Source organism: Daphnia pulex, chromosome 2 (genome assembly GCF_021134715.1).
Source record: "Daphnia pulex isolate KAP4 chromosome 2, ASM2113471v1".
In the NCBI taxonomy this organism is placed as follows: Eukaryota; Metazoa; Arthropoda; class Branchiopoda; order Diplostraca; family Daphniidae; genus Daphnia; species Daphnia pulex.
Genome location: NC_060018.1, coordinates 13,162,119 through 13,189,963, shown reverse-complemented (window position 1 = coordinate 13,189,963; position 27,845 = coordinate 13,162,119). Strand labels below are relative to the sequence as shown.

Below are 27,845 nucleotides of genomic sequence, written 5' to 3'. Positions count from 1 at the left end.
TACTTCGGGGCTTCGGTGTAGTGCCTCGGGGAAACATAAGTTGTGGTGTAATACTCTGGAGCCTTGGTGGTGTAGTACTTAGGCGGCTCGGTGTAGTATTCAGCCGCTTTGGTGGTGTAATAAGTAGGAGCCTCGGTGTAGTAGCTAGGTACTGAGTAATACTTGGGAGCCTCGGTGCATAAGCTGGGGCAAAATACGTGTAGTACTCCGGTGACTTGGTGGTGTAGTATTTGGGAGCCTCGGTGTAGTACTCAGGATCTTTGGTGATTTAGCTCGGGGCAGCATTAGCTGCGGTGTAATACTATGGAGTATTGGTGGTGTAGTAATTGTGGCCTTCAGTGTAGTAACCGGTTGGTGCGAATGTTGTCGTTGTGTTGCAAGGCGGCGGCGTGGTGCTTTGGTATCCGCCATACCCAGGAGACATGGGTACACCAGTGATCGACCCAACCTTCAACGATACGACAAACGGCAACAGCACGACACTACAATCAAATAGGCGGTAATTGATTTGAACATTAATATTCAATATAGTACATTAACATATAAAAACAAATAATTGATACAAACTCCATGAAACAGAATATTTACCCGATTGCGTAATGATATACGACGAAGAATGAACTTGGTGACAGTTCATTGCAGTTGTTCATCCATGTTTCGTTGCCAGTATTGTTCTCTCCAGCCAATCGCCCTGATACAACAGCAAAGTGATGATGTTCCATCCGACGACGACCCAATTTAATATCACAAAAGAACGCAACATCTCCAGCCTAATAAAAAATAAAGTCCAATAATTAGAATCTAATTTAACAAGTCAACAACAGCGATGACATGGTTAGTTTAAATCTGCTGAAATGAATTCTAGATTTTAATTAACATCGCTAAAACATGTACTGAAATAACTGTTTACTTGTAGTCTTCCAAAATTGCACCCTCAACATTGGCTTTGGGCAACACATTGACACCTTGCGCTTTCACCTTCTCGGAAGTCCATTGGCTCAAATATTTAGGGAGGACTCGGCCTATGTTACCGCCATCGATGTTGCGGAACAGCGTTACGTGCTCGTGGGCATCTTTGAGGGCACCGCTCAGGGATCGGAAAAGACATACCACCTACAAGAAAAAAAGGCCATTTTTTAATTCGTATTTATTCGTAATCACAGAAATAAATTGCTAGCAGTTTAAGTAGACTCTTAGATCCTATCAAGCAGGAAGATTATCAAAGTTGTTCAACATTCCATAAAGGAGTAATCATTGAGACTTTTAAAGATGAATTTCGTTTGGCATAAAATGTTTACCTGTGGCAATAACGCACTTGTCGTAGGTGATGGTACGGCCATCGTCAAGTTCGGCTTTCCGACCGACAATGTCAAGTTTAACGCGGTGTTAACGTACGAATGCTACGCCGCCGGTATCTTTGCTATTCAATTAGACGGGATTGCAGTAAATTCGTCGGAAAAACAGACAAGAAAGGAAAACAAGTCATTAGTACATGTTCAAAAAAATTACAATAATAAAGAGCTCACCCTCACTCTTTGTCGTTCCACTGTTTGAAACGAAGATTATTCGAAACTTCGGGGCTACCGTGTTCGGTGTCGGAGAAGCTACGTACTTGGGCGCCACTGTGTTCGAACCCTTTGGTGGTGTAATAAGCTGGAGCCTCGGTGTCGTAGGTTGAGCAGCATGTATAGTCGTGTAGTAGTCCAGTGCCTTAGTGCTGCAGTACTTTGGAGCCTTGGTGTAGTTCTTGGGACAGCATACGTAGTTGCGTAGTCTCAGTAGGTGCCTCGGTGGTGTAGTACTCTGCGCTTTGGTAGTGTAGCTCGGGGAGCAGCACAAGTTGTGGTGTAATAATCTGAATCCTTGGTGGTTTAACTGTAAACCCAACTGTGCAACCTCGGTGTAGTAACTGGTCGTTGCGTTTACTGTTGTGTAGTAAGGCGGCGGCGTTGCGGTTTGGTATCCGCCATACCCAGGGGCATCAGCACACCAGTGGTCGACCCAGAAATCGACGAAACAACCAATAGCTGCACGACGCCATAGTTAACTAGACAATATTCAATAATAACGGGCATATTATCAAATAGAAAAAATATAGAAATTGATAGAAAATTCCAGGTAAAAATACAGAATATTTACCCGTGATTGCGACTGCGACCTGTTAATACGACGAAGAATGCAGTTGTTAACGGGTCGGAGATGCTCACTTGATTGACTTCTGTCGCCTTTTCTCTTTCCTTTAATTCAATTTTCTCTCGTAGTCGACATCAACGATACAACACCCGGCAGCAACACACCGCCATAATTAACTATACAATACACGATTAGAACATTAATAACTAGTCATATCAACAACTGAAAACAAGAACTGAAAACCAGATAATTGATCTACGACTTGAAATAAAAATGAACATTTACCCATCTTTGTTTTTTTATATTACGATGAAGAATGGAGTTGTTGACGTGTCGGAGATGCTCACTCGACTGGTTTCAATCGCCTTTTCTCTCTGCTTTTATACGATTTTTTTCTCACCCTCACCTCCTAAGCCTTGCGGCTATTGGACCTTTTTGATAATGAAGCAACACGTGTCGTTCTCACCCAACCTCTACACCACTGCATGACATGTTTTGCGTAATGATCACCGCGAGCTTCAAGGCCATAGAAACTAGCCTTTTTGGCTTTTTCTTTCTGTAGGTTGACGTTGCTGGGGATGGGTCTACAAAAACCAATATCAAAATAAATCTCAAATCATAAATTATAATGGCTTAAACTTTAGTCACTTTAAAAATACCACATTTGACATTTGAATCCTTTCTTCGGTGAATGAATAAATCTTACATTTCGAACCGTTTGAAGGAGAGTCGGCTTTTTTTGAAAATATTCTACTGCAAACTTATCTAAGTTTCAAACACGTAATCCTTGCACCTGCAGTCGGAGAAGAAAATCTAAAAAAAAAAAGATAAAAAAGGTAAATTATTAATTAAAAAAAAAATACAAATCAAAGCTTCTCATAAAACGGTTGAATAAAATCAATAAAATAGGAAATTAGACGCAATTGCTAAAGCTCGATAGACTGTCAGAGTTCGTCCGCTACGTTCACAACGCATAACTCAAATATGAACTTAAATGATCCTAAGTAACCATCCAGGAGAAGCGGGGGATGGTATTTCCACAGCTGATTGAGGAGCATCTAAATCGCAAATCAAATGATTGACAATACCTGAACTCTAGGGCTATGGATTTTGTAACCGCAAATCAACAATGAGATTCTACTAGCAGCTATTTAAAATAAATGACTAACATTTACAGGAGCTACCCTTACCCTGTCTTTTACATTGACAGGTCTACCATCTTGAATAGTTGATTACCGCCGGAACCTATCGCGTGTCGTTTGATGCTGCATGAACAAAAGGGAAAAAAATTTCACCCTGTTACATGTCCAACGCGTTTCTGCCACAATAAAGTATGCGCATGTAAGACCATGTTTTGACACTCGCTTTGTTTTCGTTGCTAAGCAGTAAAATGTGTTGAAATTCGGGTTTTGCTCTTCACACCGAATGTAGACGGAAAGGACTCGGCTCGGATATATAAAAGATCGTTGCAAACAAATTCACATTATTTTCTGCAAAAGCAAAAGCTTCATGTCGTATCTAGCGGAGGGGGAGAGGAGGGACGACATGTCGACATAACACAGCCGATAAAATAAGCCCGACAGCCATCAGGCAACATTTACCATGTTACCCCCAACTGTTCAACACTGCATATACTGCAATTACTGCATGGACACCAACATAGGCAAATGACACATTTAAGTGTTATGTTGAACTGCAAGTCTGCACAAGTTCCATTTCAGAGCATCTCTCGACTGGAAAAGACTGCAAAACCACTGTACACCAAACAGCAACACCATCAAACACGTTCAAACATCAAACTGACCATGAACTCCTATAAAGCAAAAGAACATTAATGAACCAATAACATTTTGAAATGTGAAAAATGGTACTGATAATAAAGTTAACTTAATTTAAAATGAGTAATTAATTTAAATTGAAAAAGAAACCAGGAAGGAATTCTGTTCATCTACTTCCAATATGTTATGAAAACTTGATAATACTGAGAGGGAATTTTTTGTTCTAGTTGGATTGGTAGAAAATAATTAAAAAAAAACTAGTGGAAGCTGACCAACAATGTGGCTATCTTTGAACGGAAACAATTATTCGGAAGGAAGAAATAATACCCCTAATTTTCTATAACACATCAGAGGTAAACTTATCAAATGAATACAAAATTTAGAAAACAAGCAGGAAACCCACAAGATTTCCAATGTTCAACCGATATAAATATCAATGAAATTACCAATTCCAGAAGTTTTCCTGGAGTTACACTTGGGATAACACCAGCTTGATAAACTGATCACTTAACTCAACTTGACTCGATCACATCTTTCACCAGCTGGCTGCAATAAAACCATGTTGATGAACAGCCAAGAAGCTCAGACTTTGTCGTGCTCACAATTTCTGCAATAGTTGAGCAAAGCTGCAAAGGGATCTCCTTCTCCAACCTGAAAATAAACCAATAAAACCTATTGCATTATTGCAGGAAAATTCATCAACATTACTTTACTAGCTCTGAAGTGTTTCTGCACGAGATGAGACGTGCAGACGACAGCCGTATAGGTACAGCTAACAATGGCCGACATTGGACAGCAGTTTCCACCCACGTCGTCACATTATTTGGCCAAGTAAAATTATACGCCAGATTGGCGATTGCCTGTAAATTCAGACAGAAACATCTAAGATTAATTAGATTTAAGAAATCCTAACTAGCCTTACCATTTCATGGCTGAAAATGTAGATCGACACCGAATGAATTCCGCAATTCCGTAATGAATGACACACTTTCAGCATGACTTTTACTCTTTAGTCAGCGTTTCGGAAACAAATGGCAAATTTATCGTCCTCACGAAGACACTCGCGTCACCTGGTGGCTGGGGGACAAACCATTTTAGCCACCTACCGACAGCCAAAAGATTCCCTCACGATTACCACGTTTGGTACGGAACCGTCGAAACCGATGGATTGCAAAGCTTCGTTTTTGTTGAAATTTTCTGCACCTTTCCGGACCTGCATTTAATGATTCAAATAATTCAACCAAGTTAAATTCGTTGCGAATATCATACCCATTTTGCGCGTTTGCCCGTCGCTAGCATGAACAAGTCCATTAAATAGCTAGGCTGGCAGATAGTGACACAACGTCTGGTTGATTTTGAGCGAAAGATTGTTAGTTATGTAATGAACGCTAGACTCATCACCTATTTCTGCGTAGTCCAACCCACTTGTCCTGGAGTCATGGCGAGTTGACATACATCAATGACGGTGGCAAATCTGGATTGAATGTCCTTCATTTGGCTACAGGTCGTGACACGCAGTCGAAAAAGTCTCCCTCCCAGTTGTTGCATTTTTTCTGGTTAATGAGTCCAACAGAAGGACTGCAGTGTTAATCCATCTGACAGGAATCGGGGTAAGAAGTGCAAAAAGGATCGATAACTACTTGATGCTCAACTTCAGAAAGGAAATGAAAGTCCCGAGTCTAGTGAAAATATTAGCAAAAACTTTGGGTATCAAACAGAACATTAGTTTAACTTTTGGTAAAAAGAGTCCAGATGTTCAGATGAAATGACTTCTCCCAGAGAAGTCTACAGAAATTTATCTACTTTACCAAACAAATATCAACGAAGGAACATGGATAAACTGCGACCGACAACCTGCAATTAGGAAACCAACTTGAAACACAAAACAACTTGCGACAACATTAAACGACCCCAATGCAGAGTTGATCCGAGTTGTTTTGTATTGCTCTTGTCTCGCGCATTAAGAAAGAGGAAAGAAGACGTCGTGCAGGGAATGAAATGAAAATTGCAAATGGCAACTTTAGACTATAAAAATTTTTGAAAATCTTTCAAAAAGGGCCAAAACTAGTGAGGATAGCATGGAAAGAAGTGAAGAACATATTTACCACTGAAAAGGCAGAAAAAAGAATTTTGGATGACAAAATTTAGAATGAGAAACCTTCTTGGGGGCTTTTTGAGATGGCTGGTTGTTGAATTCGTAATGGACACTCTGCGATGTAGATTACGCCAACTCGGAATCTGCATTCCTCTGTCGAAAATAATAAACAAACAAAAAACGATGAATCAAAATAAAGAAAGGGATTTCAAAATAAAAATAATGTTATAAAATCTCAGTAATATGGTGTAGCTGTCAGCACAGACACTCTGAATGTGAACAGTTGTGGTAATCATCGAAGTAATATTTTAAAAAGCCACGAAAAAGGTTCACTTACGTCATTTGAGAAATACTGCTCCAAAATGGCCAGCGCCTTGTGATAAATCTCATTATTTTCGTGGCTCTGCAGAAGTTCGATGCGATCCAGACCACCACAATCTTCAACGTAAAGGGAAACTTTCTCCAGTTCGCCCATTTTCTCGGATGCCCCCAAAATATTAGCCAAACTATCCAACACGACTGAGATAGTCTTGCTATCTTCCTTGGCCTCTAACAAAGCGCACAGCGGAATGATGACACCAAGCTGGCGCAACAAAACAATCTGCTCGACAGTGCCACCTGAAAATTAAAAGACAAAGTTTAAAAATATCAATCAACACAAGCAAAACTGAAATGTATTACCCGAGGTGATGTTGGCGATGGTCCAAGCTGCTTCTTTTTGGCATTCGAAATCGCCGTTGCTCAGCACGTCCACCAACGGACGAACAACATTGTTGGTAAAGAGAGCTTGAATCTGGATAGTATTGCCGGCAGCAATGTTGGACACGGTCCAGGCAGCCTCCTTGACGATCTTCATCTTGGAATGAACAAGCAACTTGGCCAGCAACGGGCAGGCACCAGCAGCCAGGACGGAATCGGTCTGAATATCACTTCCTGAAACGATGTTGCCGATAGCCCTTAGAGTGGGGGTGATGACGGCCATTTCATTGCTGTCCAGCAAAGCGACGAGCCGAGGGACGACTCCGGCGTCGACAACTTCTTGAATGCGTACGTTCAGGCCATCAGTGAGGTATGACAGAGCCCAGCAAGTGTCGGCGAGAATATCTCTGTCGTCGTTGTTGTGGATAAGCTGGGCCAGGGTGGGCAGAAACTGTCGGACTGCATGGACACTGGGTGGAGGAATCTTGTAGCGACACAAGTTGGACAAAGTCCAAGCGACGTTACGCAAGAATGGAACCTAATAATAAAATCAGTTATTAAATGTTCAAATGTATTTAATTTAAAAATAAACTTACTGAAGCGTCGGGTTTGATCATGGTGATCAAAGGCTTAATAATGCCTAGCTTGATGACATGATCTCGAAGCTCTGGTCCGTCTCCGGCGATGTTACCGAGAGCCCAGAGAGCTTCCTCGGCCAGAGCTGGATGAGATGATCCCAACAAAGATATCAATCCAGCGACAGCCCCAGCACTGACGACAACTTTGGTCTGATCAGATGTTCCTGACGCAATGTTGTTGAGAGCCCAGACAGACTCAAACTGAAGGTCAGAGCTAAAACATAAAAGCATCATAATTACAAATGAAAGGGTTTGGAAACCAAGTTATCACGACACAACATACTTTTTACGACTGAGGAATTCTACCAGCTTAGGAACGATATTGGCATCGACGAGTAAGTCAATAGGTGGATTACGTTCCCTGCTGAGGATTTGACGTGCAGCATGGGTTGCAGTTAATTCCATGTTTTCATCACCACTGTTGATACCTGCGTGGTATAGAAAAATATGAGATTGAAATTGGCTATACAGAAAACAAAAGCTGCCACACACATACCATTAACTATGTCCTCAATGGTCATGTTGGCTGCAGCCACAAGATTTGTTGTTTCAAGAGGGCTGAGGGGCTCGTCATCGATTTCAAGATTGCGTCGCTTCGGCAGGTGGTCTTCCTTCTTGGGTTTCCTCAACTCGACATTCACCTCAGTACGCCTCATTTCCTGTACACAAAATGAACAATCTGTCCACAGAGTTTAAAATATATATTTAAAACTGTCATATCAAATTGTCATTTCTAACCTAAGAATTCCCTAACTTTTAACTATTTTTCAACCCCTACCACAAAAAGTAGGGAAAAGGTAGAGGGGAAAAATTGAGAAGGCAATCGGAGGTTATCAGCACAAAAAAAAACAACATTTCCTAATGAGTTACAGCGTTGGTTTGGGTCTTATTTTACAATAACACTAGTATCCTACATAAAACTGTCCTGGTTCTTGCGTAACTGGAAAACTGAATAACTCAACACCAACAACCCATCCCGATAACTTGGCAGAAATCAAGGCTGTATCTTAATGCTCTTTGGCAAATACTGTAAAATGGAATGAAATTAACTTGACAGTCAGATGCGTCATGTGAAAACCTAACATGGAAACACCAAACAGAAAACCTTGCAAACTTTGGCATTAAATAGTTTCCTCGTGATCCTGTTTCTCCCTACACATCTTTTGTTTGCTCAAGGGTATCACATCACTTATCCGAAATGTGAAAACAAACTAAGTGAAACAGGTTTTAATAACTGGGAAGCAACGTTTAACGTGGGAATTGAAATTAGATATAGTCATAAGTCAAAACGAGCAGGATATAAGAGTATTTGAACAATCTTTTAACAACTGAGTAAATGAACTCAATAATAATTAAAAAATATTACCTGTTTCACGAGAAAATTGTCAGTCAGCTACGGAATGACGATTGATTTTGTTTCGACAAACGACCACACATGGAATGAACCAGAATTCGCCAGAATAATTCGATTGTCACTCCAATTGTTTTTGTCGGTATCGCCCGTGGGACATCAATGGGAAAAAATGAATCTTTTCTCAATTTAAAATATTTAACCAAAACTCATCCAAAGAGGACCAAAAATTAACACTTACTAGTCGCTCAAACGTTTTCAGACAAGTGTTTTAAACGAGGCAGCGGAGCAGAAGACACGAGTCCACAATCCACAGTCAGCATGACCTGATTGGATTGTGGCCATCTGGCGCTAAACTACATTAATCGCAAATTATTGATGACAAACTTAAAAATTAAGAATCAAGCTTAAGGAATTTAATTTAAAGATTGAAGGCAGCAACCTTGACTTGTATACGGTGTACCACTGAACTGTAAATGACTAAATAAAATCAATGAGATTGAAATCAGACACAGGTGACGTTTGAATTCTTACGCGTACCACAAAACGCCATCTACCAACAAATATTACACTTGATATACACGCTTGACACAAACAAAAAACGTCTGTCTGCAAGATTCTTGTCTAAAAAATCACATCAAGATCAAACAAATTACTAAAAATAAATGCTATTGCGCCAATCGGCACTTGTTGCCTTCCTCTTTCAAAGTTCATCGACCCCACATATCAATTTACTTGATCAAGCGTCGTGGGCTGAGAATGGGTTAGGCGTTTTTCCTCCACTGCTTAACTCCATCGACTAGAGGTCCACTGCAACTCCTTCACCATCCTTTGACTTTTTTTTACTACCGATTTGACCTCGAAATATATTCCTATTTTCGCTACTTTGTCGTTAATTAACAACATGGACTGGTCCACGTTGGCACTGAGTCTCATTCTGTTCCTAAGTGAAACAGAGCTACTGACAGCACAAAGCAAGCAAATCTTGAAATATGACTTTGGCATTGAAAGAATGTCTGCACCATGAAAGACCTATGAAGATTCAGGACCAAAAGATGGGTCTAACAAACATTGAATAGCCTAGTGCCAACAAATAACAGAACATGTTTAGATTAAATTGCAGTAAAAAGTAAAGTAACAGGAAGATAAAAGAAATAGACTTTATTTGCAGTAGCCTAACCTACATAGACAGTTGAAATGTCTTGGCATTCATTTTACAGATCCTTACATGTTAAGATCAACATCCAGTCACCAATCCAGTAACCTAGAAATAAAACAAATAATGAACAAAATGTCTACAGTGGAGACAAATTGGATAACTTTTAAAATTCAGTATTAAAAAGCTCGTAATTTGGTAGTCAACATCATGATCTGACAAATGTTATTTCATCATTAACCCAAAATTAAATAGTAATGTTAGATAGTCACCTTATGTAAGGTGATCTTTTTGACTGGTGGCAATCAGCAAATCACACAGTAGAAGTTACCTATATCAACACAAAAAATACCATTAATCCTAGATCATGAGTTGGGTATAAATAGATGTCAATTTAGAAGTCAGTATTAAAAAGCTCGTAATTTGGTAGTCAACATTGTGATCTGTCAAATTTTCATTCATCATGAACATAAAATTACTGAAGTTGGAAAACAACTATTACCTTGTTCCTGGTATCATCTAGTAAGACTCCAGTAGAAATTCAGACTTGGACTACTCAACAGTCCACCTAGAATATCAAACGTAGAAAATTTTAGCCACAAATCAGTTGTATCATGAAAGAATATTCATTCACAGGATTCAGTATTAAAAAGCTCGTAATTTGATAGTCAACATTATGATCTGCCAATAAATTGTTCATCACAAGCACAACATTTAATCAACATTGAATTCTTTTTACCTGGGTTTCAAACCCAAATTTTAACTCCTGCTGGAGATGAGACTATACCTAGAAAAGAAAGTGATTAAATAAAGCATGTGGGTAAAATTATTATAGACACTTACAAATTCAGGAATTCAATCCGTTGCTGCTCATCTTGTGGATGTAGCATCTATAGAAATTCATAATAAGAAAATAAGAACCATTTCTAGACAAAAGGGAAAGCATGCAGAAGTAAATGTGTTCTAATTGGCAAGTGTTCAGTAGACAAATTAGTCAACAAGGTTGTTCAGTATAGCGTATAATAAAGCATCACAACACTAGCAAAGAAAAAGTTCAATAGAATAAATTCAAGTTAAAACATTACCATGATTTCAATCTGGTGGGGTCTACAGCAAATGAGTTAATGTCCATCTTTCCCTCTTGAAAATCCATGCTTCAATGCCTTGTCAAAAAAGGACTTGTAAAAAAGAAGCCCCTCCTCAAGTCCAGCCAATACTGACCAAGAGCCGGACGCTCCCTAAACACAAAAATGAAAAAAAAAACATCAGGAAAATTATTTCAGATAATTGCATAATTCCTTTTACTTCTATTCAATTAAAACATAGCTTCTCCATCAAATATATTTTTTAATTAAAAATTAAATAAAAATTGCTAAAAATTAAATGTGTTCCGGGTTTCCGGCCTTTGCGGGAACTCCCGCAAATTGGATTCTGCGTTTTAGCAGAAATTCATTTGTAGTCTGCTACAATGTTTTTGAATTATCACAACAATGGAATAGATTGTCAAAATGCCTTCCTGTTGCGTTGCTTACTGTCAAAGTGATTCTAGATGTAATACCAGCCTTGTTTCATTCTTTGGAGTACCTAAGGATCCGTCTCTATTTGAAGAATGGAAAAAGGTTATTCCCATCAAAAGAAAAGCTCTCAATCCAAAGTCACTTGTCTGTCAACTCCACTTCCAAGAACAATGTATCAAGAAAACCAACAGGAAACACGGCCCTAGGCGTTTGAAGACTGGTTCCATTCCAACATTGCGCCTTACACGTAAGCAACATGTAGATCTAACAAGTTACAGGAAAATAATAAGTTGTCTTAAACATTGCAGCTGAATCAAATCATTCCCATCAGGACACTGAAAATCAAGCGAGCTTGTCGATGGTCTTCTCAGTACCTGGCGGATTGATTGTATTAAAGCAGAAGAATACAAGCAACGACGAAAACAGATCTCTGTGCATGGATCAGTTGAAACTGCCTGGGGAATCTTGGCGATCTGTGAAACAAGTGAATGACCAACAGCATCCAGTCCTAATCTGTTACGAAACTATTATTGTTAGCTTGGAACCGGTCGTCAGGAAAACGGCACTGATAAACTTCGAGACGAAAGAGATCGAGTACAAAGTGTTCCAGAGAAAATGTCCACCATTAAATACTTTTCTTCTCACAACATTTTCATCATCTGCACAATTGGAAAGTAGTCTCCAGTATTTCGACTGTGTCAGGACGTGTCCAGGAATTACCGATGAAAAGTTTCACGAATTAAAGGAGTTCATTTTCCCATTTGAATTTTTCGAGAAAGGAACCTGGAGATCCGACTCGTAAGTCAAACATTTACGTCACTTATCATGATGAGTACTAACTATTCATTTTTATATGTCTCAGATGTTTGCAGTTAGTTGCTGCAGTCAAACAAAAAACGGAGGATGACCTTCTTAAAAGTACCTGTTCAAAATGTAATAAAATGCTGAGGACAACTCTGCAGCCGCATCTTGACAAGACCAAGCAAAGTCCAGCTAATGTTTTCAAAAACCAATATTTACCAAGGGAGGCTCTACTCGCGAAATTGACGGACCTCCAGAAACAAAACCGGACGTTGGAATTGGCACTGAAACGTCAGGAAGAGCCTGAAATGGTTATGGTAATTTTACTGTATAAAGATACACAATTTGGACATTTTAAAAATATTAATTTTGTAAAATTCTAGGCGGATGTTTTAGAAGTGGAAATGTTTCAACTGATCGATAACGACGAAGAAGTCACGGAGGAAAGGCCACCTGGAAATAAGAAGATGAAATACTCGAGAAAGAAGTCAGATTAATTTGGTTCTCACCAAACTGTTATTGATTTTGCCGCTCGTTACATTTTTGTTAATATTAGTTTTCTGAAAACTAAGTGTATACAAGGAAATTTTAGACTTTATCAAATAAATTGTGTTCAAAATAGTATTAACAAAATCTATTAGAAATCCTCGTTTGAAACCGTCATGTGGAAATAACGCGGCCATTTGAAATCACCAAACCCGAACCTCCCGTTACATCATCTTTCGAAGTAATAATATTCATACTATATAAACACATACAGAGCCAATCGCGGGTCCTTAATTTATGAGACGATCCAGTCGGTAAACGAACCTTGAATAAAAATTTAGAAAATCAATTTTTTTAAAGGGAATTGGTTCGCTAATAAGTTTATCACCTAACTCATTCCACTCTTATTTTCGAATCGTATTGCATTAGTGATGGTCACTCACGTTGCCAGCATAATAGCATATTGAAATATAAGAGAGGAGTCCGGATTACGGACTCCAATAGATTTTACCTTGGAAAATAGAGAGATATAATCGTAGTGCGTAACATATTCAAAAGAGGTATTAAAATACCTTGTTATTATTACGACGTGATCTGAAAAAGAAACCAAGATTATATTTAGGAAGAAGGTGATCTGCATGCTGTTATTTGAGTGGCCACTTCTGGCAAGTATCACATGGATATTCTGTGAATTCCATCATCGCGCTTGCAATGTGATTATTTATGGTTCTATGATACGTTTAAAATTAACTTTTAGATTTGTTTGCCAATTGTAAACCCAATTTGTATTAAATGCATATACGAAAAACACAGTTATATCGTTTTTCATGTCGAAAATAGTAAAATAAGAAATTTAAAAAATTTAAATGAAATAAAGAAATTTAATTGTATATACGGGTGATAAGAAAGCCACCAAAATCGGTAAGCAGATGATCTGGAGAACCGCTATCGTAAAGCGAACCTTCCAACAATTCTGCTGTAATTTCGTCCAATTCTTGCAGGTCGACGGTTGTTTGTAGTTGTAAGGGAAACCATCCGTACCAATCAGCTGAATCCAAATGAACTTCGGCCAACACTTTCCGTAAAGTTGGAACAGTTTTTCGATTTTTCACAAGTTGTATTGTCAAACGGCCAGTTCCAGACTCTTGCTGCTTCATTTTCAATGCTAAAAATTATTAAAAAAATAAAAGAAAACCCAAAATAAAGATTTAATGACTGGATTGTAAAATTAAATACCTGCGAAATAGAAATGATAAATGCCGTGGAATGGTACAGTAAATACACCCGACGAAGGACTGAAACCCTGGCCTTGATTTAAAGGAACTATGTCATAAGGATGTATGATAGTCTTGACATTGAAGGTGCCATTGCGTTGCGCAAAAAATGAAATGTTCCAGCTATCAAGGACGCTAGGATCGAAGAATAAGTTCAAATCATGTTCAATTTTGTTGCTCAATAAAGTTTCTCGTCCGTTCAATGCCAACAGCATTGCTTCTTTTATATCGAGTTCTTTTTCAATAATGTCCATATAATCTATTTGGTCTTCAACGTCTTTCAGAAGTTTCCCATCTTCAAGTACTTTTGTTTCTAAACCTGTTGAAATGGCGTCTAATTGTTTTCGGTATTGGATAATACTGTTCAATGCCTGGTTCACTTGATTCATCTTGTTTGCTGCTAAGTTTATGGATTTGTCAAATTCGTTGACCGCCTTCGGGTATGTAAAAAACAATAAATTATTAAAAGTGGCTACAAAATATCCTTGATTAATCATTAAGCCTATTTTACACAAAGACTGGGAGTAACTCTTTTCAGAGAATCATATAATATGCTAAGGTATGTGCGTAGTAGGTGTTTAAATCAAATCCTTCACACCAGACTCCAATTTAAAAAAATAAAAAATAAATTATTTGAAGAATATTTACATCCTCGATGAATGTCATGATTAAATTGGGAATGTCAATCGATCCATTTTCAGTAGGATCATCATCAGTAGATTGGGATTGGAGAATAACCCCGCTGGTACCGTCTGTGGCCGCCGCCGTAGTAGTAGTTACTGCATTCATTGGATGATAAAAATTTAAAAAGAATTAGTTTTAGGGCTATGCAAATTTAAAATTGAAATAATAATAGATATATTTGATTCTTAAAACATTTTACCTTTTTCTGTTGTAGTAGTAATAGTTGTTGTTGTAGTAGTTTCAGTTGGAACTGCAGTTGGAACTGCAGTTGGAACTATAACAGATTAATTAGTTAATTGTTGAATTTTCAAATTATTTTTTTAACGTTATTTTTTAGATTTAAAAACTTACTTCCAGTTGTAGTAGCTGTCGGCTGAGTAGTCGATGCAATAGTCGATGCAATAGTCGCACTCACATTTGCATTAACAGCTTTAAAAAAATTCAAAATAAATTTTATTGAAAAATTTATAAGTTTAAGTAAATTAAATATTCTACCTGCAGCTGCAGAAACTGTAGGACGAATTGTTGAAGCTGCAATTGAAGACAGGAATAATTAAGTTAATTATTTTTGAGTATTTTATTTTATTTTGAAAATTGAAAATACTTACTCGTAGTAATATTTTGAGCTGCACTCGCAATTGATGACAAATTCAAAAAAATATATGAGCATGATTTTATTGTAAAATATCTGACGTAGAAATATATCAAATTTAAATTTTATTTAGTACTTACCAACAGTTGGGCCTGAAAAGGTAACCACATCACATAGTAAAAATTTTCAGAAATACATAAAATAAAAAGAGAATGTGAATTTGATTTCATTTTGTAAATTATACAGCATACTACCAGCAGCTTGTCCAGCAACGCGAGATAAAAAGTAAAAGTATACAAATAGGCAGTAATAAATCTTCTAAAAAAACAATTCAGTAAAGAAAAATGTTACGTGAAAAAATTAGGGTTTAAAATTTCTTACCATTTTTCCCATGTTGATTTCAACGAAGTTCGGTTAGAACTAGAGCTGATGGGAAATATTTGTTACTCTTATATTTAAAAACACTACCATCAGACTTATATAAATCAACCAATGGCCAAACAACACATCAGTGATTCACATAGCCGATGCTACTTTTCCCAATAGAGACGGTAATTTTGTTAAGCCAATTACGGAGCAACACGTTAATAAAAAAACTATGCTACCTGATCTTTTGACTCCACCCCACACCTGTGCAATAACGCAATCAGTACATTAATCGGATCAAATTACGCTAAAACTCTCAGTTAAAAATTTGCTGGTGGTTTCGGACGTGAAAGGTAAGTCCCATCAATGCTAAAAAATCTTGTTTGCTTATTTTGGGTTTGTTATATGATAACTGACGTTTTTCATAGGCACGCGTTACTGTTTATGCCTCTTTGTATAGCTTGTTTCCGCTCGTTTCCACATTTTTCTTCATTTCTTTATGACTCACCACCCACACAATTGCCAAACAATCGCCTGTAATACGAAAGAGAATCCCGAAAAAATCTATATGAAATCGAAACCTGCTTTTCGTTTACATATTTTCAGTGCAGCACTAAAATTCTTTATCAGGTCAAAAGTTGCTGTTATAATGAAGCGAATAATGTTTCGTTCGTTTAGACGTTTACCTCGTTCGCTGTTAATGGAAGAGTTGCATTTCCGACTTCAGCTACTACACCCCGGGGTGAACGAATAGAACTCTGACATAGAACTGTCGCCAACGATTCGGTGCCGTTGCGGCGGATTCGGACGTTACATCTAAAAGAGTGGGCTATTAAATAAAATTAAAAATATAATTAAAAACGAATTTTACTTCATCTTCTAGAAGGCGAAACAGATGATAAAGCGGCGGAACTCCAATGATTGGGCTGCTATCCATTCGCCTGGGGGGTTGAAAATGACCCAGGTTGCCAATCGAGGATAATCTGTTTAGAATACAAAATCAGTGAAAATATTTTAATTCGTCGGATAGTAAAAGAAAAGAAAATAACCTAGACTCGAAAGAACGAGTTCTTTCAAAGACAAGTCTTGTGGCTCGCCAATGGTGGATGCTGTGAAAGACATGAAGAATTCCAAGGCCTGGGATGATACTCTGTCATCATTAAATCTGGTCGAGGACACACAACCGCCGTCAATTAGATTTTCTGCATACTGCTGAAGTCGGAAATGTGACTCCTCCATCAAAGAACGAAATATGAAACTGAAATATGCCAGAAATAACTCATCAATTCACGGCAACTGCATAATAATGTGAGGAATGAATTTTTCACCTGATGCTTGGAACGCTGACCAGTTTCCAGACTGACTGGGGACTTCCGACGTCAAATGGTGAGTCAACAAGGACCTAATTAGGTTTTAAAGGGTACACCATTGGAAAATGCGGTTAGGCAGTGAAGGTTTTCTTTACTTTTTTCCCCAAATGGCGGGCTTTTAGTAGCGAGCTGGTCCTGGGCGAGATGTGTAGTTGTTTAGTGAAGGACCTGCGGAAATGGAGTGTAAATAAACGAAACAATCGTTTTGAATCTTGAGCTTTCGGGACATGATAAAAGTTCTGCTCCTACAGAACTCTTCAGCAAGAAAATGTTAAATTAACCACGCTCCACGACAAGAAATGCGACCTTCTTCTATTGCAACATTTATTATGATTAATAAACATAATAATAAATTAAACACGATCAATAACTGATACTTCAATTTCTAATTAAATCAATCAATTTCCATCTTCAGTTGTTCCTTGATGGTGGACAAAACTCGAAAATAGCTTTGGGGAACATCAGGACAAGGTTTTCGGCCATACTTTTCAGCAATCTTGTTGTTGTATTTAGCCAGGATGTATTCTCGGAGGGGCGATTCTTCGTTAATTCGAGGATCTTTCCACGAAGGATAAATCTTTGTGAAGTCTCGATATTTTTTTGCGACGGTGTCTTCTTTGTTAAAGTAAAACGAACAGTCTTCTTCGTAAAATTGACTGCACGTTTTAAAAGCCAGTTCATCTCTATCACGATAATGAATTCCTACAACCCCTCCTGGTTGATGAATTGCATCGTGAGGTCTGTGTTCCGTGTCGTGATTGAACGTTTCGATACACAAACTATGACACAATGGGCAATGGGCATCACAACGTGGAAGTGCTATCTGATTATTTACGATTTTCATATACTCAACTATTTCGGGGGACAGTTCTTCGGCAAATCCTTCGTGATCATTTGGAGAACTGACATTTTCAATTGCTTCATTCAACTCCTTTTCGCAATCTTCTTGGAACTTCTTCTTGTCTTCGTTGTCACATTCCTCGTACTCGCCACTGCAATCGATTGAAAATGCCGAAGACAAAGCATCACTTTGGAGAAGGCCATCCGAAAACTCATCTCGCAGTTTATCCACAAAGGTTTGGGCAAGTTCTTTGTTGGTACCATCAAGCGTAGCTAGGGCAGCTTTCTTTACAGCATCTTTCACTTGACGTTTGAAGCGTGTCCATTCTCCCTCGTTGGAGACATCATTCGCAACGTTAGGTACCTTCAAAGCAATTAGTCGGCGGAGCACACAGGTGTAAAATGTCTTGGGATCGCGAATGTAATCGAGCACTTGATCAATTTGATTTGCCTCCAACAAGTCGATCAAATAAAGGTCCATGTGTTTGTGCATAATTCTGGCCTCGTGAATCCAACGCTCGTTAGAAATCTTCCTGTAAGTCTTCGTCACCATTTCCTCTTCGAATGCTATAAAAAAAGAAATCTGTAACGACATACTTAGTATCAATAGCAAATAAATCATACCTGAAAAAGCCACATCCGACAAGGTGTTGGCCATGGTAGACGAGAATATTTTCGTCTTCGCAGCGCCTTTTGAAACCAAGTCGAAGTAGTTACGCATACTGCCTTTGCTGCTTTCAAATTTGGCATACACAGAGTTTTTCGCCTCCCATTCTTTTTGAATTACTTGCATTAATTCGACAATCAACAATAGAGCGTAATTGTGCATTTTTTCAACCTCGGTATTGTCAGTGACGTTATTTTGAGTGATGACTGCATTCACTGCGTAAATAACATTGGAGACGATGCTATTGTCATAGCACATTTTGCCAGTTACAGCTCTGAAGACAATAGCACCAATAGATTCAACACATGAATGGATCGCTTCTTGTCTAGTATTCGGAATGTCATTTCTTCCAATTTTAAAAATCGAAGGTACCCATCTTGTCCAATCTTTATTTTTTCGGATTCCCCAATGAAGTGACCGATAATCAACAGCAGTACCATCACAGGCACAAATTTTAATTTTTCGATTATAGATTGCAAAATGATCGCGGTACACTTTCACGACTTCTGTTTTCACGTTGCTTGGAGGAAACTCCTCTTTAATTTCACGCAATTTCTTGCCAAAAATATCTTCAAATTTTTCATCCAATTTCGATCCATTTTCCCATTCCGATTTGGGCAACTCGAAAAATTCGTTGATTTCTTGACGCATTCTTCTCTTGTAGCTTTCCAAGCTCTGCTCGTATAGAAAAATCCGGTTGAAGGCGTTTTTCACATTATTTTTCCATATCTCTTGTTGTTCTTTCTTATTCAATTTCCACATTTGCAAAAACTGGGCACCCCATTTTTCTCGTCCATTTCCTCCTACGATCACTTTCACTTCATCATCTAATTTGCTTAAAGTCGGGGATATAATGAAGTTGAGCTGAGTGATGAACGACGAATAATCTTCATTGTTGTTGTTACTCGTGTCGACTATCGTCCCGGGACACGCAGCCGATGCAACATTAGTTTTTCTTTCGTTCATTTTTCTCATTTTCTTTTTAATGTTCGTAAAGAACTTCATGTAAGCTTCGGACAATTCTTGCTCTTTCAACTTGTATTCGATGTCAAGTTGGTCGAATGTCATGCGTTCAATAACTGTGGCAAAATTGAAGTTGAAGTCCGCCGAACAAATACAATACCAAACTTCCTTTATGTAACTAGAAAATCCTTCCAACGTTCTACTTTCCCAGGCTTCATCTTCGACATTTGAAACAACTCGCTGATGGATGTGTTCTCGAAACTTGATTAGCGCATCGCCGTACGCTTCGTCTGGAACGTCACCAGGAGGTTCATAATTCGATTTGACATTACCGAGGATAATAACGTCTCTATCAGAGGTGGAACTGGACGAATGAAGATTGAAGCTCCCAAACGGACTTTCCGACTTCAGGTTGGTCAAATTGCCCGTCAGTTTTTGAACCTGATTGAATGCTGTGTGAAGTGAAGTCCCCAGTGTTTGAATGATGTTGTCCAGCTTGCTGGCCTGACTCGTGTCAATCCTGTTGTAGAGAAAAAACATCCTGGAGCTGAGGCGACTCCCGTTCCGTTCGGCCAATTTCGTTCCGTCATAAGCCATGAGAACAATCGGAAGAATTTCCTTGACAGCTGCATCATTTTCACCGGGAATGACGATGATGGTCGCGTCCGACAACAAGATACTCAACGTCGCCATCTGATTATCCCTCTTCTCGCTGCCGGGCAATCCGTGATATTCTGGTGCTCGAGTTCCTTCCGTGTCCAGCAGCAAAATGTAGTCGTATTCGGAACGTCCCTCGACGGCCAGCAGCTGCATGTTGACACCTCGGGTGCACTGTCCAACGCTGGTCCTCATCTTGATGCCAAACATTGTGTTGAGCATCGTCGACTTGCCGCTGCTCTGGACGCCCATGACGGACAGCACAAACATTCGCTTTCTTTCCACCATCTTGCCGAGTTCGTACAAAACTACTTTGATCCAATCTTGACGGATCATGTTGGAATCGCCGTCTAGTAGTTCAAGGGGAAATCCGTCCAGTAAATGTTGGGCGGCTAGACGAGGAATTTTCTGAATTGAGGGCGACCGTTTTTCTGGTTCCATGTCCGTGTAGAGATGACTTAATTCTCTCCACAAGTGCTCAACGTTGAGGGCACTATCAATCAATTCAGTCTTGGCAGAGTTCAAGTCTTTCTTCAATTTGGAAACAAGACCAGTTTCACGGACAGCATTGCTTAAACTCTCAGCATACAAAGTGGATAATTCTTGAACCTTTTTCAATAGCGGCCCTAATTCCTGTTCGCCACGTTTGGCCAATTCGTTTTCCAACAGATTAAAGGACAAAACACGAGAGCACGAATCTTCTTTCTCCAGAATTTGAAGAAACACTTTCAGCAACGGATGATTTTGAACTCGAACTGTTTGCGAACGAATAGTCTCTTTCACTTTCCTAATCTCATCTTCAAATTGGGCCACCATTTCGTTATTCAGGCGATGTTCCACTTTAGCTTCTTCAATTTTCGCCCGTTTCAGGTAGTACTTTTGTAGAAGAAATTCGAACTTCTTTACATCACCCAAATGTTGGACATGACAATCGCTCCAATGAACTGCAGATGGGGACACACATTCCAGCGGGCTGTAAGCTTCCTCAATTAAAACGGGAATTTCATGCAACATCTTCAGTTCTTGGGAAGTCGTACAATTAGATTGAATTACCATTTCTGGCGCCGCGCTGACGGTATCTTTGAAAAGAGATAGCGTTTCGCCCCGAAGTTGGCCCTCAACACGCAAACGAAATCCGTTTCCTGATACGGCGAATTCGTGACTCATCTCTCCCATCGACGGTGTCCAAACGCAGCTGAAATTGAACGCATCCAATGCAAGGGCAGTAGCAGAGTGTTTGGTAGAGGTCGTCTCTTCATCCTTCGGAAACATGTGACAAAAACGCTCTTCCTCAATTGTCGAATCTTCAATTAATAAGTAACTGACAAAATGTTGAAGACACTTCCACAGAGGCCTGAACTCCCCTATGACGTGGATGACCAAGACGTGTTGAACTTTCTTGGCAGTTTTGCTGGTTGCTTCAATCACCAGACAGCCAACGCCAATCTCGGCGATCAATGGATTCGATGAGAGACTGCCAGTGGACAAATCTTGTCGGTGGACACTTTGGACGTTGAAGACGCTTTTCATGATCTCGGTGGTCTGACTCACATTTCTCTGGCAGCAAGAAATGACAGCAACACGGAAAAGTGATTGATCTTCGCCCAATCGAGTGTTGACACCAGGAATGGTGATGTGTCTGAATAAGTTGAGATGATGTTTTCTGGAGTCGGGCACGAACAAAGGGATGGCAGTTCTTCTCTCTAGCAGCAAACGGAAAATTTCGGCGGCACCAGTTGCATCGAATTCATCGATGAGTTGCAACAACGTATCGTAAACGCTAGTCTTTTTCGCTGCTGCAGAAGAAGAATTTTGGTATTTCGCTAGAAGAAATCCGATAGAACCACCTCCATCGGCACCGCTTTCAATATTCTGATGTTCTGATTTCTTCGAACCTGCAGTCAAGACGAGACGGTGGCGCAAACAATTCATCAGAGTGATGATGGCTCCTTGGTTGCCCTGATGTAACTGACTACCGTTGGAAGGCCTGTCGATCAGGAAGGCAGCATAAGATTTCTTTTTTCGCTGTTCACTCATCTTATTATCTGCAATTGAAGAAATAAAATAAAAAAATTGTAAATACCAAATAATCTAAAAAGGATTAATTCTAGTTTTCCTGGTTAAATTATCTCTTAAAAATAAAACTCCTCCAATTCAGTTTTAACTTGTGACATACCCTTAGATGCCATGAAAATTATCAGCCATTAACAGTTTATTAAACCAACATCATGTGGTGTAATCTCAATCTATGAGGATAGCAATCACCAAGAGCCAAGGTTAGAAACATAAGGTATAATAACATAGCCTATTTCTTATTTAAAACAGAAAACAAAGTCTAATGATTCGGTAAAAGTATTACACAAGAAGATGTTAAAGATGCTAAAAATAGATTGAGACTACACCATGTTATGATGTTGGTTTAATAAACTTAATGTTGACTGCATGGATCTTGGTAATAAATATTTGAAAATCCAAGTAAAGAAGTGACTCGCACGAAGTGACTCTAGAAATTTTACAACACAATAAACATTTACATTATTCAAGCTTACCATTAGAAACAGGCCCTTGAGAGACAATAGTGTTACTGGAGTTTCTGTAAATATCTTCTGGAATATGGCCAGCGTTCCACAATTTACTCTCGAATTTAAATTGCCTTTAACAAACTCACAATTCTGAAAAAGAACAAAAACAATTGTACATGTTATCCTACACAGGCCAATAAAACATTCAAGATATTTGTTTACTTACATGCTTAGTAGTTTCTCAACCAAATCAAACGGTTTTTTTAGCAAATTCAACGACACGAGGACTCTGAAAAATCCAGCACTGACAGTTGGACGTAATAACGAGACTGCAAACGGTATGAGAATAACATCGAAACAGTAAATACAACCGAAAACCCCAGAGAATAATGATGCTGGATGGTGGAAACTTGGAATAAGATAACTTACTTGAAAATAAAGAGATGCAATAATTTTTGAAGAGTCCTAGAAGCAAAGGACTTTCGACAAAGCCCAGCTATATATCAAATGCTGTGGTGTGATTAACATGGATTAAATCAAAGCTGAACCATGGCTGAACGAAACACCTGACATTTTCTAAAAAAATCGCCACCTACACGTAACGGTTGACACTCGAGTCGATTAACATAGCTATAGAATCGGCCTCTTCTTTTTCAAAAACCGTCATTATAATTGTGTAAGAACTGTTATCAAAGGGGAGAAAGTAATTTCAGCGCCCTTATCTTTAGAAATTGTAATATTTAACACAGTCAACCAGAATCAGTTGAAGGCTGTTGAAAGATTGAAGAAACTCAAGAAAGATCATACCAGACGTCCAGACGACATCCGTAACCGTAACTAACCGATTTTCTTCATTATTATTTGTAGTTAAGGAAATCATTTAAAATAAGATTAAATATATACTACATAATATAAAATAAAACAAATAAAATACTACTAAATATTTTTGAATCTTGCTGGCTTTGCTGCTTGATTTCGCTTCGGTATGTATCGGTTTGGCAACTTGACAGCATTGTCAACTCAGCTTCCGGCCCCGCCTCTTCAGCTTCCTACCCATTACCGCCATTCCGCCATTGTCTCCGACACGCGACACTTGTCAGTTGTCACACTATGCCTTGAAACTGCAGTCTACTAGGCTCTAGGCTGTAGCAATGGAATAGTGAAATTTTTTTGTTCTGTTAATATTTTTGTCGAAATGTCGAGTTGAAACTTGAAACCTATGAATGTTGGCTGCTTCACTAGGTACTATTACTTTTTGTGAATGATAGGTGATAAATTTTGTTGAATCTTTCCTTCTTATTACAGAATGTATGGGTCCTAGACTAGATTGATCTATTTCAACATGTGCAGGTGAATATGTAGTGATATTAACTGTTTTGGGACCACTTACTTAAGTTTCAGTTTGGATTTGGATTTTATTCATCGATAAGTTCCCTATTCATTCAGTGATCTACAACAAGTCTTTGATTGCCAGCCCCACCCTTTATGGTCGAGTATCAATTGCAACAGCCTGTTAATATCTTGGGTGATCAGTTAAGGCCTCTAGTTTGGGACTGCATTATCTTGTGAACAAAATGTGAGGTTTAACTCGTGTCTGTGCCAAATTTGCTCATTCATAGGTTGTTTTCCTGATTGACCTGATCACATCAGCTGTTTACATTTTGTTTCTCTTCCGTTCACCACCAACATATTCAGCTGAAAGTTTGATTATCATTCTGCGTTCAACTGGACTGATGATTTTGAGGATACTTGATTCTATTATAATTGTTAAAAATGTGAGTGTTTGTATAGAATGTCTTTGATTATCTAACAATAGCGTACTATTATTGTTTCATTACAGAGAATTCTACTGTTGCGGCCCGGAGTTGCTGCAACGTGTGTACAGCTGGTGGTAACTGGTTGATCCTTCTCGACGTTGCGTAAGTTGTGTGTGCTAGTAGAATCCATTTCCCACCATCCCCTATGATGATTTGGGCTCTTTTTGTCTTGGCTTACGGCAATCCCGCGCTAGGGGGTTACTCACAGGGTACATTGTTGCTCAATCCAACCCTCGGGAAGGTCTGAGACAAGGCTTTTCTCATTGTCGGAGAGATGCTCTAGCCGGGCAGCCTTTTCGTAAAGGCGCAGGGGAATAGAAAGGATATCGGTTGGAGCGTCGTTAGTCCCAAGATGTCCTTTAGGACTAGGCGGAGACCTCCATTCGATTGGAACTGCCTCTGTAGCCTGCTTTTTGAGTATAATCTGCGGGTTGTGGTTTGCCTTTATAGGCTGATTGCAAAACTCAATTCAGACTAATCTGCTGAAAGCCAATTGATGGATTGTTGCTCTGTTTCTGAGGGGATTACATTTTCCGCGTTCGCATAATTCTTATTTTATTTTTGTTTACAGGCGTTCGTGATCACCAGAATATGTAAAGGGCGAAGAAGGGATGGAAATTATGGATTGTTAGTTGATATTTAGACTTCTGCTGGCTTCCCTTAATCCTCGGCGAAAGGCAAGAACTTCAAAAGGCAGCATTCAACTTTTACGTAATTGATCTCGACTGTTTGTTCCTTCAATTCCAGATTAGGGAGATTGGCCCTCAACTTTGTATAGTCAAGTGCAACGACCAAGCCCAGCAAGAGATGGTTCGCTTTCGTGGCTACCGGGAGCTGACTTACCTCCTTAAACGCACCAAGGCTTGGCTCAACGACCAGATCCTGGTCGGATTCGAACAGCACGACAACAAGGCCAGAAACGAAGCTTGGTATTCATGGTTCGTTTTTTTATTTTGAGTTTGATTTGATCTTTGATGTTTTATTTTACCCAACAGCACTTTGAGAGAGCCCCATCATTTCGCCGCCGTGGCCGCCCAGCGTGTATTATTCGTCAGCAAGAAGCCGGCCGTCGGAGAGGTCTTCGAGATCAGTCTCGGCGACAACACCCAGCACCAGGCGCCCAGTTTGGAGCTGGTCAGTATAAACGGCCCTCAAGTTGTGGCTTTAAAGCGTCGAAGCCGAGCGTCGCGTCACCAATGAAATTGGAGTTCATTCTACATCTTACCAGAGGGCCTTCAGGTGCAGTCTCTTGTCTTCCATCGTGATGGTATGGTCAGTTTTCCAGGTATGTGTGTGTTGGAGCTACTTCAAGGAAGGCAAACAACACCATTATTCCTTTCAAATATTATAGTTTATTTCGAGCCTCATAAGTTCAGATACTTGATTGATTACTTACAGTGGTAGATACCATGCCTGGAATTCCCTAATTAGAAAAGGGTAACTTGCAACATGCAAAGAATCCTTTTTTCATTTGCCTTTTTCTACCAAGTCATCCTTTGAGCTAGATAACTAGAAATCGATCCTTTTCCAGTTTTAACTTGAGTCAAAAAAATATTCGGTACAATTTCGCTAACTTTTGTTTATTTTTTGGTTAATTATTTTTTTTTTCATTTTCTACTATCAGAAAAAAAAGTTTTGTTTTATGGAACCATCATGCACTCTTCACTTAAGTCTGCAAGGTATAATTTCTTAGCTTTGATTTCATGCAATAGATTCGCAAATGAATTTCAAGGCCTTGGTGTTAACAACGTCGTACCAACGTCCGGCAAAAAAGAAAGAAATATCGACGCTGAATTGTTCGGCATACGCTGGGTTGCAGTCGCCGTTTGGAAGGCAGAAATCGGGTTGAGGACCGGCAGAAGAGGTAGGAGACCAATTGGTATAATTGAATTTTTCGTACGGTGGTGTAGTGGCCCACTCCCATTCCTTATTACCATCTCGAGAGTATCGTCCTGAAGTCCAGTAGATGTCGTTGGTTATTCCTGTAATTGGGTTGTCAAATGGATAAGATTTAAACAATCCGTTGTTTAGGCAGTGATTTCCAGTTCATCACTCACCTGGTGTGGCTAAATAGTGATTATAGATCAAATAATTTTCCTGCGAACTTTCAATTTTGATCAAAGCCATGTTTCCTCCACGACAGAAACTATCCGCACCCGCCCAGTCCCTTTCCTTTTTAGATGGCGAAGTAAAATTGTGTAGTAAGTTAAACAAAACCAATGTAGAAAATGTTTAAAACGTACGAGTTGGGAGAAGCAATAGCATTTGTTCCCAAGAGTCCAGCAGGGAACGTCAAAGTTGTCTTGGAGATGGTCGGGGCAATTAACTAATGGTAATAACAGTTAAAAAAAAATCAAATGTAAATGCATCGGATGAGACAAACGACGCCCTGCATACAACAGAACCTTAATTCGATTTCGATTGCTTATTTAAAACGTACAGGGCTGATAGGTTGTTGAGGTTGTCGTGGTCTTGGTTGTTTCTGTTGTTGCCTTTGTAGTTACTGAGGTAGTCGATGCTGTTGTTGCATCGGTCGTCGTTGGTGTGCCACCACCAATCGACTCGCAAATAAAAAGGATAATAGTGGGACCAATTTCATCGAACCACAATCCGGTGTTGTTAAAGTTAAAGTTGATGTAGGCGAAGCTTCCAGTTTGGCTATGAGAAGGTTCTCCTGTAAACCAGTTGGTATAATTCATTGATTGGAAAGGTTCAGTAGACGCCCATTCCCATCGATTGTTCGAGTACTTCCCAGAAGTCCAATAGTAGTCGGTGCTGAGTAATTCTATCATTTGAATTTCAAAGGAACAGTATTTGTCAACTGAGAAGTATGGCGCGCTTGATGTCTGCTAGTACAGGTAATGAGGTAATACGTTACGTGATATTGATTTGACTTGGTTGTAGATTAACTGATCTTCTTCGTAAGTTTCAATACTGAGCAGTCGCATGTTTTCGTCTCTGCAGAAGGTATCCGCACTCACCCACTCAAGGCGCTTTAAAAATTGTATGGGCAATATTTGAGAATTGATGTTAACGGAAAAATATTTGTCGATTAACTGATAATGATTGCCGATTATTACCTTTACTGTAGAAAAGCAATAGCATTTGCCGTTCAAAGTCCAGCAAGGCACTGTAGCGTCGTTCTGCAGGAATCCAGGACAAGCAGCTGTCGTAAGTTTAATTGCAAATGAGTTTGATTAATTCGATTGCAAGATACTTTACGTTTTAACCTTTTGATTCAAATTCCCCTATTGACGTTGCAATAACTTCACTAGCCCGGCAAACGGACATTGTAGTGATCGCTAGGAAGAATTGCAAAAAATAATTCTTGTTCGTTTCACGTGTCATTTTTGATAGCCTACTTGAATCGTGATCCTGTTGTTGCCGACTGATTTGCCCGTGGAACAGTTAATACTTTTTATGCCCAGGGTCGTCCACT

General features: G+C 39.2%; 6 protein-coding genes, 2 long non-coding RNA genes and 2 other non-coding genes across 16 annotated transcripts; 3 read left to right on the top strand and 7 right to left on the bottom strand.

Moving 5' to 3' along the window:
* Window positions 1–141: 141 nt before the first annotated feature.
* On the bottom strand, window positions 142–1,428 carry LOC124203490. Its single transcript, XM_046600167.1, has 4 exons — window positions 1,299–1,428; window positions 979–1,113; window positions 589–770; window positions 142–482 (listed from the first exon to the last, which is right to left on the bottom strand). The coding sequence occupies exons 1-4, from the start codon at window positions 1,338–1,340 to the stop codon at window positions 302–304; spliced, it is 540 nt and encodes a 179-aa protein (XP_046456123.1). The 5' UTR covers window positions 1,341–1,428; the 3' UTR covers window positions 142–301.
* A 4,405-nt stretch (window positions 1,429–5,833) lies between these two features.
* On the bottom strand, window positions 5,834–9,250 carry LOC124203469 (importin subunit alpha-5-like). 2 transcript variants are annotated; one of them, XM_046600145.1, is made up of 7 exons: window positions 8,710–9,250; window positions 7,840–8,022; window positions 7,627–7,771; window positions 7,302–7,557; window positions 6,688–7,243; window positions 6,344–6,624; window positions 5,834–6,159 (listed from the first exon to the last, which is right to left on the bottom strand). In XM_046600145.1, exons 2-7 carry the CDS (start codon window positions 7,997–7,999, stop codon window positions 6,133–6,135), a joined length of 1,425 nt encoding a protein of 474 aa, XP_046456101.1. In that variant the 5' UTR covers window positions 8,000–8,022; window positions 8,710–9,250; the 3' UTR covers window positions 5,834–6,132. The 2 variants fall into 2 exon arrangements, with proteins under 2 accessions (XP_046456101.1, XP_046456106.1); XM_046600150.1 differs by having other exon boundaries at window positions 7,840–8,002; window positions 8,710–8,962.
* Window positions 9,251–10,018: 768 nt separating this feature from the next.
* Window positions 10,019–10,092, bottom strand: LOC124189055. The gene has a single exon (XR_006872609.1). It is a non-coding gene; the product is annotated as a small nucleolar RNA SNORD36 (small nucleolar RNA).
* A 391-nt stretch (window positions 10,093–10,483) lies between these two features.
* On the bottom strand, window positions 10,484–10,559 carry LOC124189056. The gene has a single exon (XR_006872610.1). It is a non-coding gene; the product is annotated as a small nucleolar RNA SNORD36 (small nucleolar RNA).
* A 747-nt stretch (window positions 10,560–11,306) lies between these two features.
* On the top strand, window positions 11,307–12,789 carry LOC124203480. Of its 2 annotated transcripts, none has more exons than XM_046600162.1 (4): window positions 11,307–11,614; window positions 11,676–12,165; window positions 12,230–12,479; window positions 12,552–12,789. In XM_046600162.1, the coding sequence occupies exons 1-4, from the start codon at window positions 11,359–11,361 to the stop codon at window positions 12,663–12,665; spliced, it is 1,110 nt and encodes a 369-aa protein (XP_046456118.1). In that variant the 5' UTR covers window positions 11,307–11,358; the 3' UTR covers window positions 12,666–12,789. The 2 variants fall into 2 exon arrangements, with proteins under 2 accessions (XP_046456118.1, XP_046456112.1); XM_046600156.1 differs by having other exon boundaries at window positions 11,308–11,614; window positions 12,230–12,485.
* Window positions 12,790–13,412: 623 nt separating this feature from the next.
* LOC124209148 lies at window positions 13,413–15,995 on the bottom strand. 3 transcript variants are annotated; one of them, XM_046607044.1, is made up of 10 exons: window positions 15,586–15,995; window positions 15,459–15,522; window positions 15,345–15,356; window positions 15,221–15,238; window positions 15,108–15,143; window positions 14,964–15,041; window positions 14,812–14,874; window positions 14,577–14,707; window positions 13,891–14,362; window positions 13,413–13,819 (listed from the first exon to the last, which is right to left on the bottom strand). In XM_046607044.1, the coding sequence occupies exons 1-10, from the start codon at window positions 15,595–15,597 to the stop codon at window positions 13,536–13,538; spliced, it is 1,170 nt and encodes a 389-aa protein (XP_046463000.1). In that variant the 5' UTR covers window positions 15,598–15,995; the 3' UTR covers window positions 13,413–13,535. The 3 variants fall into 3 exon arrangements, with proteins under 3 accessions (XP_046463000.1, XP_046462993.1, XP_046462987.1); XM_046607037.1 differs by having other exon boundaries at window positions 14,812–14,886; window positions 15,345–15,358; window positions 15,467–15,522; window positions 15,586–15,992; XM_046607031.1 differs by having other exon boundaries at window positions 14,812–14,886; window positions 15,586–15,991.
* A 1,252-nt stretch (window positions 15,996–17,247) lies between these two features.
* On the bottom strand, window positions 17,248–23,377 carry LOC124188929 (interferon-induced very large GTPase 1-like). The gene is made up of 5 exons (XM_046581868.1): window positions 23,019–23,377; window positions 22,816–22,918; window positions 22,617–22,739; window positions 18,405–22,112; window positions 17,248–18,347 (listed from the first exon to the last, which is right to left on the bottom strand). The coding sequence occupies exons 4-5, from the start codon at window positions 22,102–22,104 to the stop codon at window positions 17,335–17,337; spliced, it is 4,713 nt and encodes a 1,570-aa protein (XP_046437824.1). The 5' UTR covers window positions 22,105–22,112; window positions 22,617–22,739; window positions 22,816–22,918; window positions 23,019–23,377; the 3' UTR covers window positions 17,248–17,334.
* Window positions 23,378–23,650: 273 nt separating this feature from the next.
* On the top strand, window positions 23,651–25,042 carry LOC124188934. Of its 2 annotated transcripts, XR_006872534.1 has the most exons (5): window positions 23,651–23,831; window positions 23,895–23,939; window positions 24,209–24,364; window positions 24,430–24,508; window positions 24,978–25,042. It is a non-coding gene; the product is annotated as an uncharacterized LOC124188934 (long non-coding RNA). The 2 variants fall into 2 exon arrangements; XR_006872535.1 differs by lacking the exon at window positions 24,209–24,364.
* A 115-nt stretch (window positions 25,043–25,157) lies between these two features.
* Window positions 25,158–25,974, top strand: LOC124188936. The gene is made up of 2 exons (XR_006872537.1): window positions 25,158–25,335; window positions 25,402–25,974. It is a non-coding gene; the product is annotated as an uncharacterized LOC124188936 (long non-coding RNA).
* LOC124188931 lies at window positions 25,971–27,821 on the bottom strand. 2 transcript variants are annotated; one of them, XM_046581870.1, is made up of 7 exons: window positions 27,637–27,821; window positions 27,487–27,572; window positions 27,286–27,399; window positions 26,847–27,201; window positions 26,650–26,732; window positions 26,464–26,578; window positions 25,971–26,388 (listed from the first exon to the last, which is right to left on the bottom strand). In XM_046581870.1, exons 1-7 carry the CDS (start codon window positions 27,752–27,754, stop codon window positions 26,108–26,110), a joined length of 1,152 nt encoding a protein of 383 aa, XP_046437826.1. In that variant the 5' UTR covers window positions 27,755–27,821; the 3' UTR covers window positions 25,971–26,107. The 2 variants fall into 2 exon arrangements, with proteins under 2 accessions (XP_046437826.1, XP_046437827.1); XM_046581871.1 differs by having other exon boundaries at window positions 26,847–27,191; window positions 27,285–27,399; window positions 27,637–27,819.
* Between the last annotated feature and the right edge of the window lie 24 nt (window positions 27,822–27,845).

Bases quoted from the DNA above. Each gene is read 5' to 3' on its own strand.
- LOC124203490 (XM_046600167.1), bottom strand. From the start codon at position 1,340: ATGGCCGTACCATCACCTACGACAAGTGCGTTATTGCCACAG. The intron at 1,114-1,298 runs GTAAACATTTTA...TTTTTCTTGTAG, and splicing joins CAAGTGCGTTATTGCCACAG to GTGGTATGTCTTTTCCGATC. The intron at 771-978 runs GTGAAAGCGCAA...ATTTTTTATTAG, and splicing joins GCCAATGGACTTCCGAGAAG to GCTGGAGATGTTGCGTTCTT.
- LOC124203469 (XM_046600145.1), bottom strand. From the start codon at position 7,999: ATGAGGCGTACTGAGGTGAATGTCGAGTTGAGGAAACCCAAGAAGGAA. The intron at 6,625-6,687 runs GTAATACATTTC...TTTAATTTTCAG, and splicing joins CATCGCCAACATCACCTCGG to GTGGCACTGTCGAGCAGATT. The intron at 6,160-6,343 runs GTAAGTGAACCT...TATTTTCGACAG, and splicing joins AGCAGTATTTCTCAAATGAC to AGGAATGCAGATTCCGAGTT.
- LOC124188931 (XM_046581870.1), bottom strand. From the start codon at position 27,754: ATGACACGTGAAACGAACAAGAATTATTTTTTGCAATTCTTCCTAGCG. The intron at 27,573-27,636 runs GTTAAAACGTAA...AACTTACGACAG, and splicing joins AGGGGAATTTGAATCAAAAG to CTGCTTGTCCTGGATTCCTG. The intron at 26,389-26,463 runs GTGAGTGATGAA...ACCCAATTACAG, and splicing joins TCACTATTTAGCCACACCAG to GAATAACCAACGACATCTAC.
- LOC124203480 (XM_046600156.1), top strand. From the start codon at position 11,359: ATGCCTTCCTGTTGCGTTGCTTACTGTCAAAGTGATTCTAGATGTAAT. The intron at 11,615-11,675 runs GTAAGCAACATG...TAAACATTGCAG, and splicing joins TCCAACATTGCGCCTTACAC to CTGAATCAAATCATTCCCAT. The intron at 12,166-12,229 runs GTAAGTCAAACA...TATATGTCTCAG, and splicing joins GGAACCTGGAGATCCGACTC to ATGTTTGCAGTTAGTTGCTG.
- LOC124188929 (XM_046581868.1), bottom strand. From the start codon at position 22,104: ATGAGTGAACAGCGAAAAAAGAAATCTTATGCTGCCTTCCTGATCGAC. The intron at 18,348-18,404 runs GTATGATTTATT...CTTTTTTTATAG, and splicing joins GTCGGATGTGGCTTTTTCAG to CATTCGAAGAGGAAATGGTG.
- LOC124209148 (XM_046607031.1), bottom strand. The intron at 14,887-14,963 runs GTAAGTTTTTAA...AATCTGTTATAG, and splicing joins GACAGCTACTACAACTGGAA to TTCCAACTGCAGTTCCAACT. The intron at 14,363-14,576 runs GTAAATATTCTT...ACATACCCGAAG, and splicing joins TCATGACATTCATCGAGGAT to GCGGTCAACGAATTTGACAA.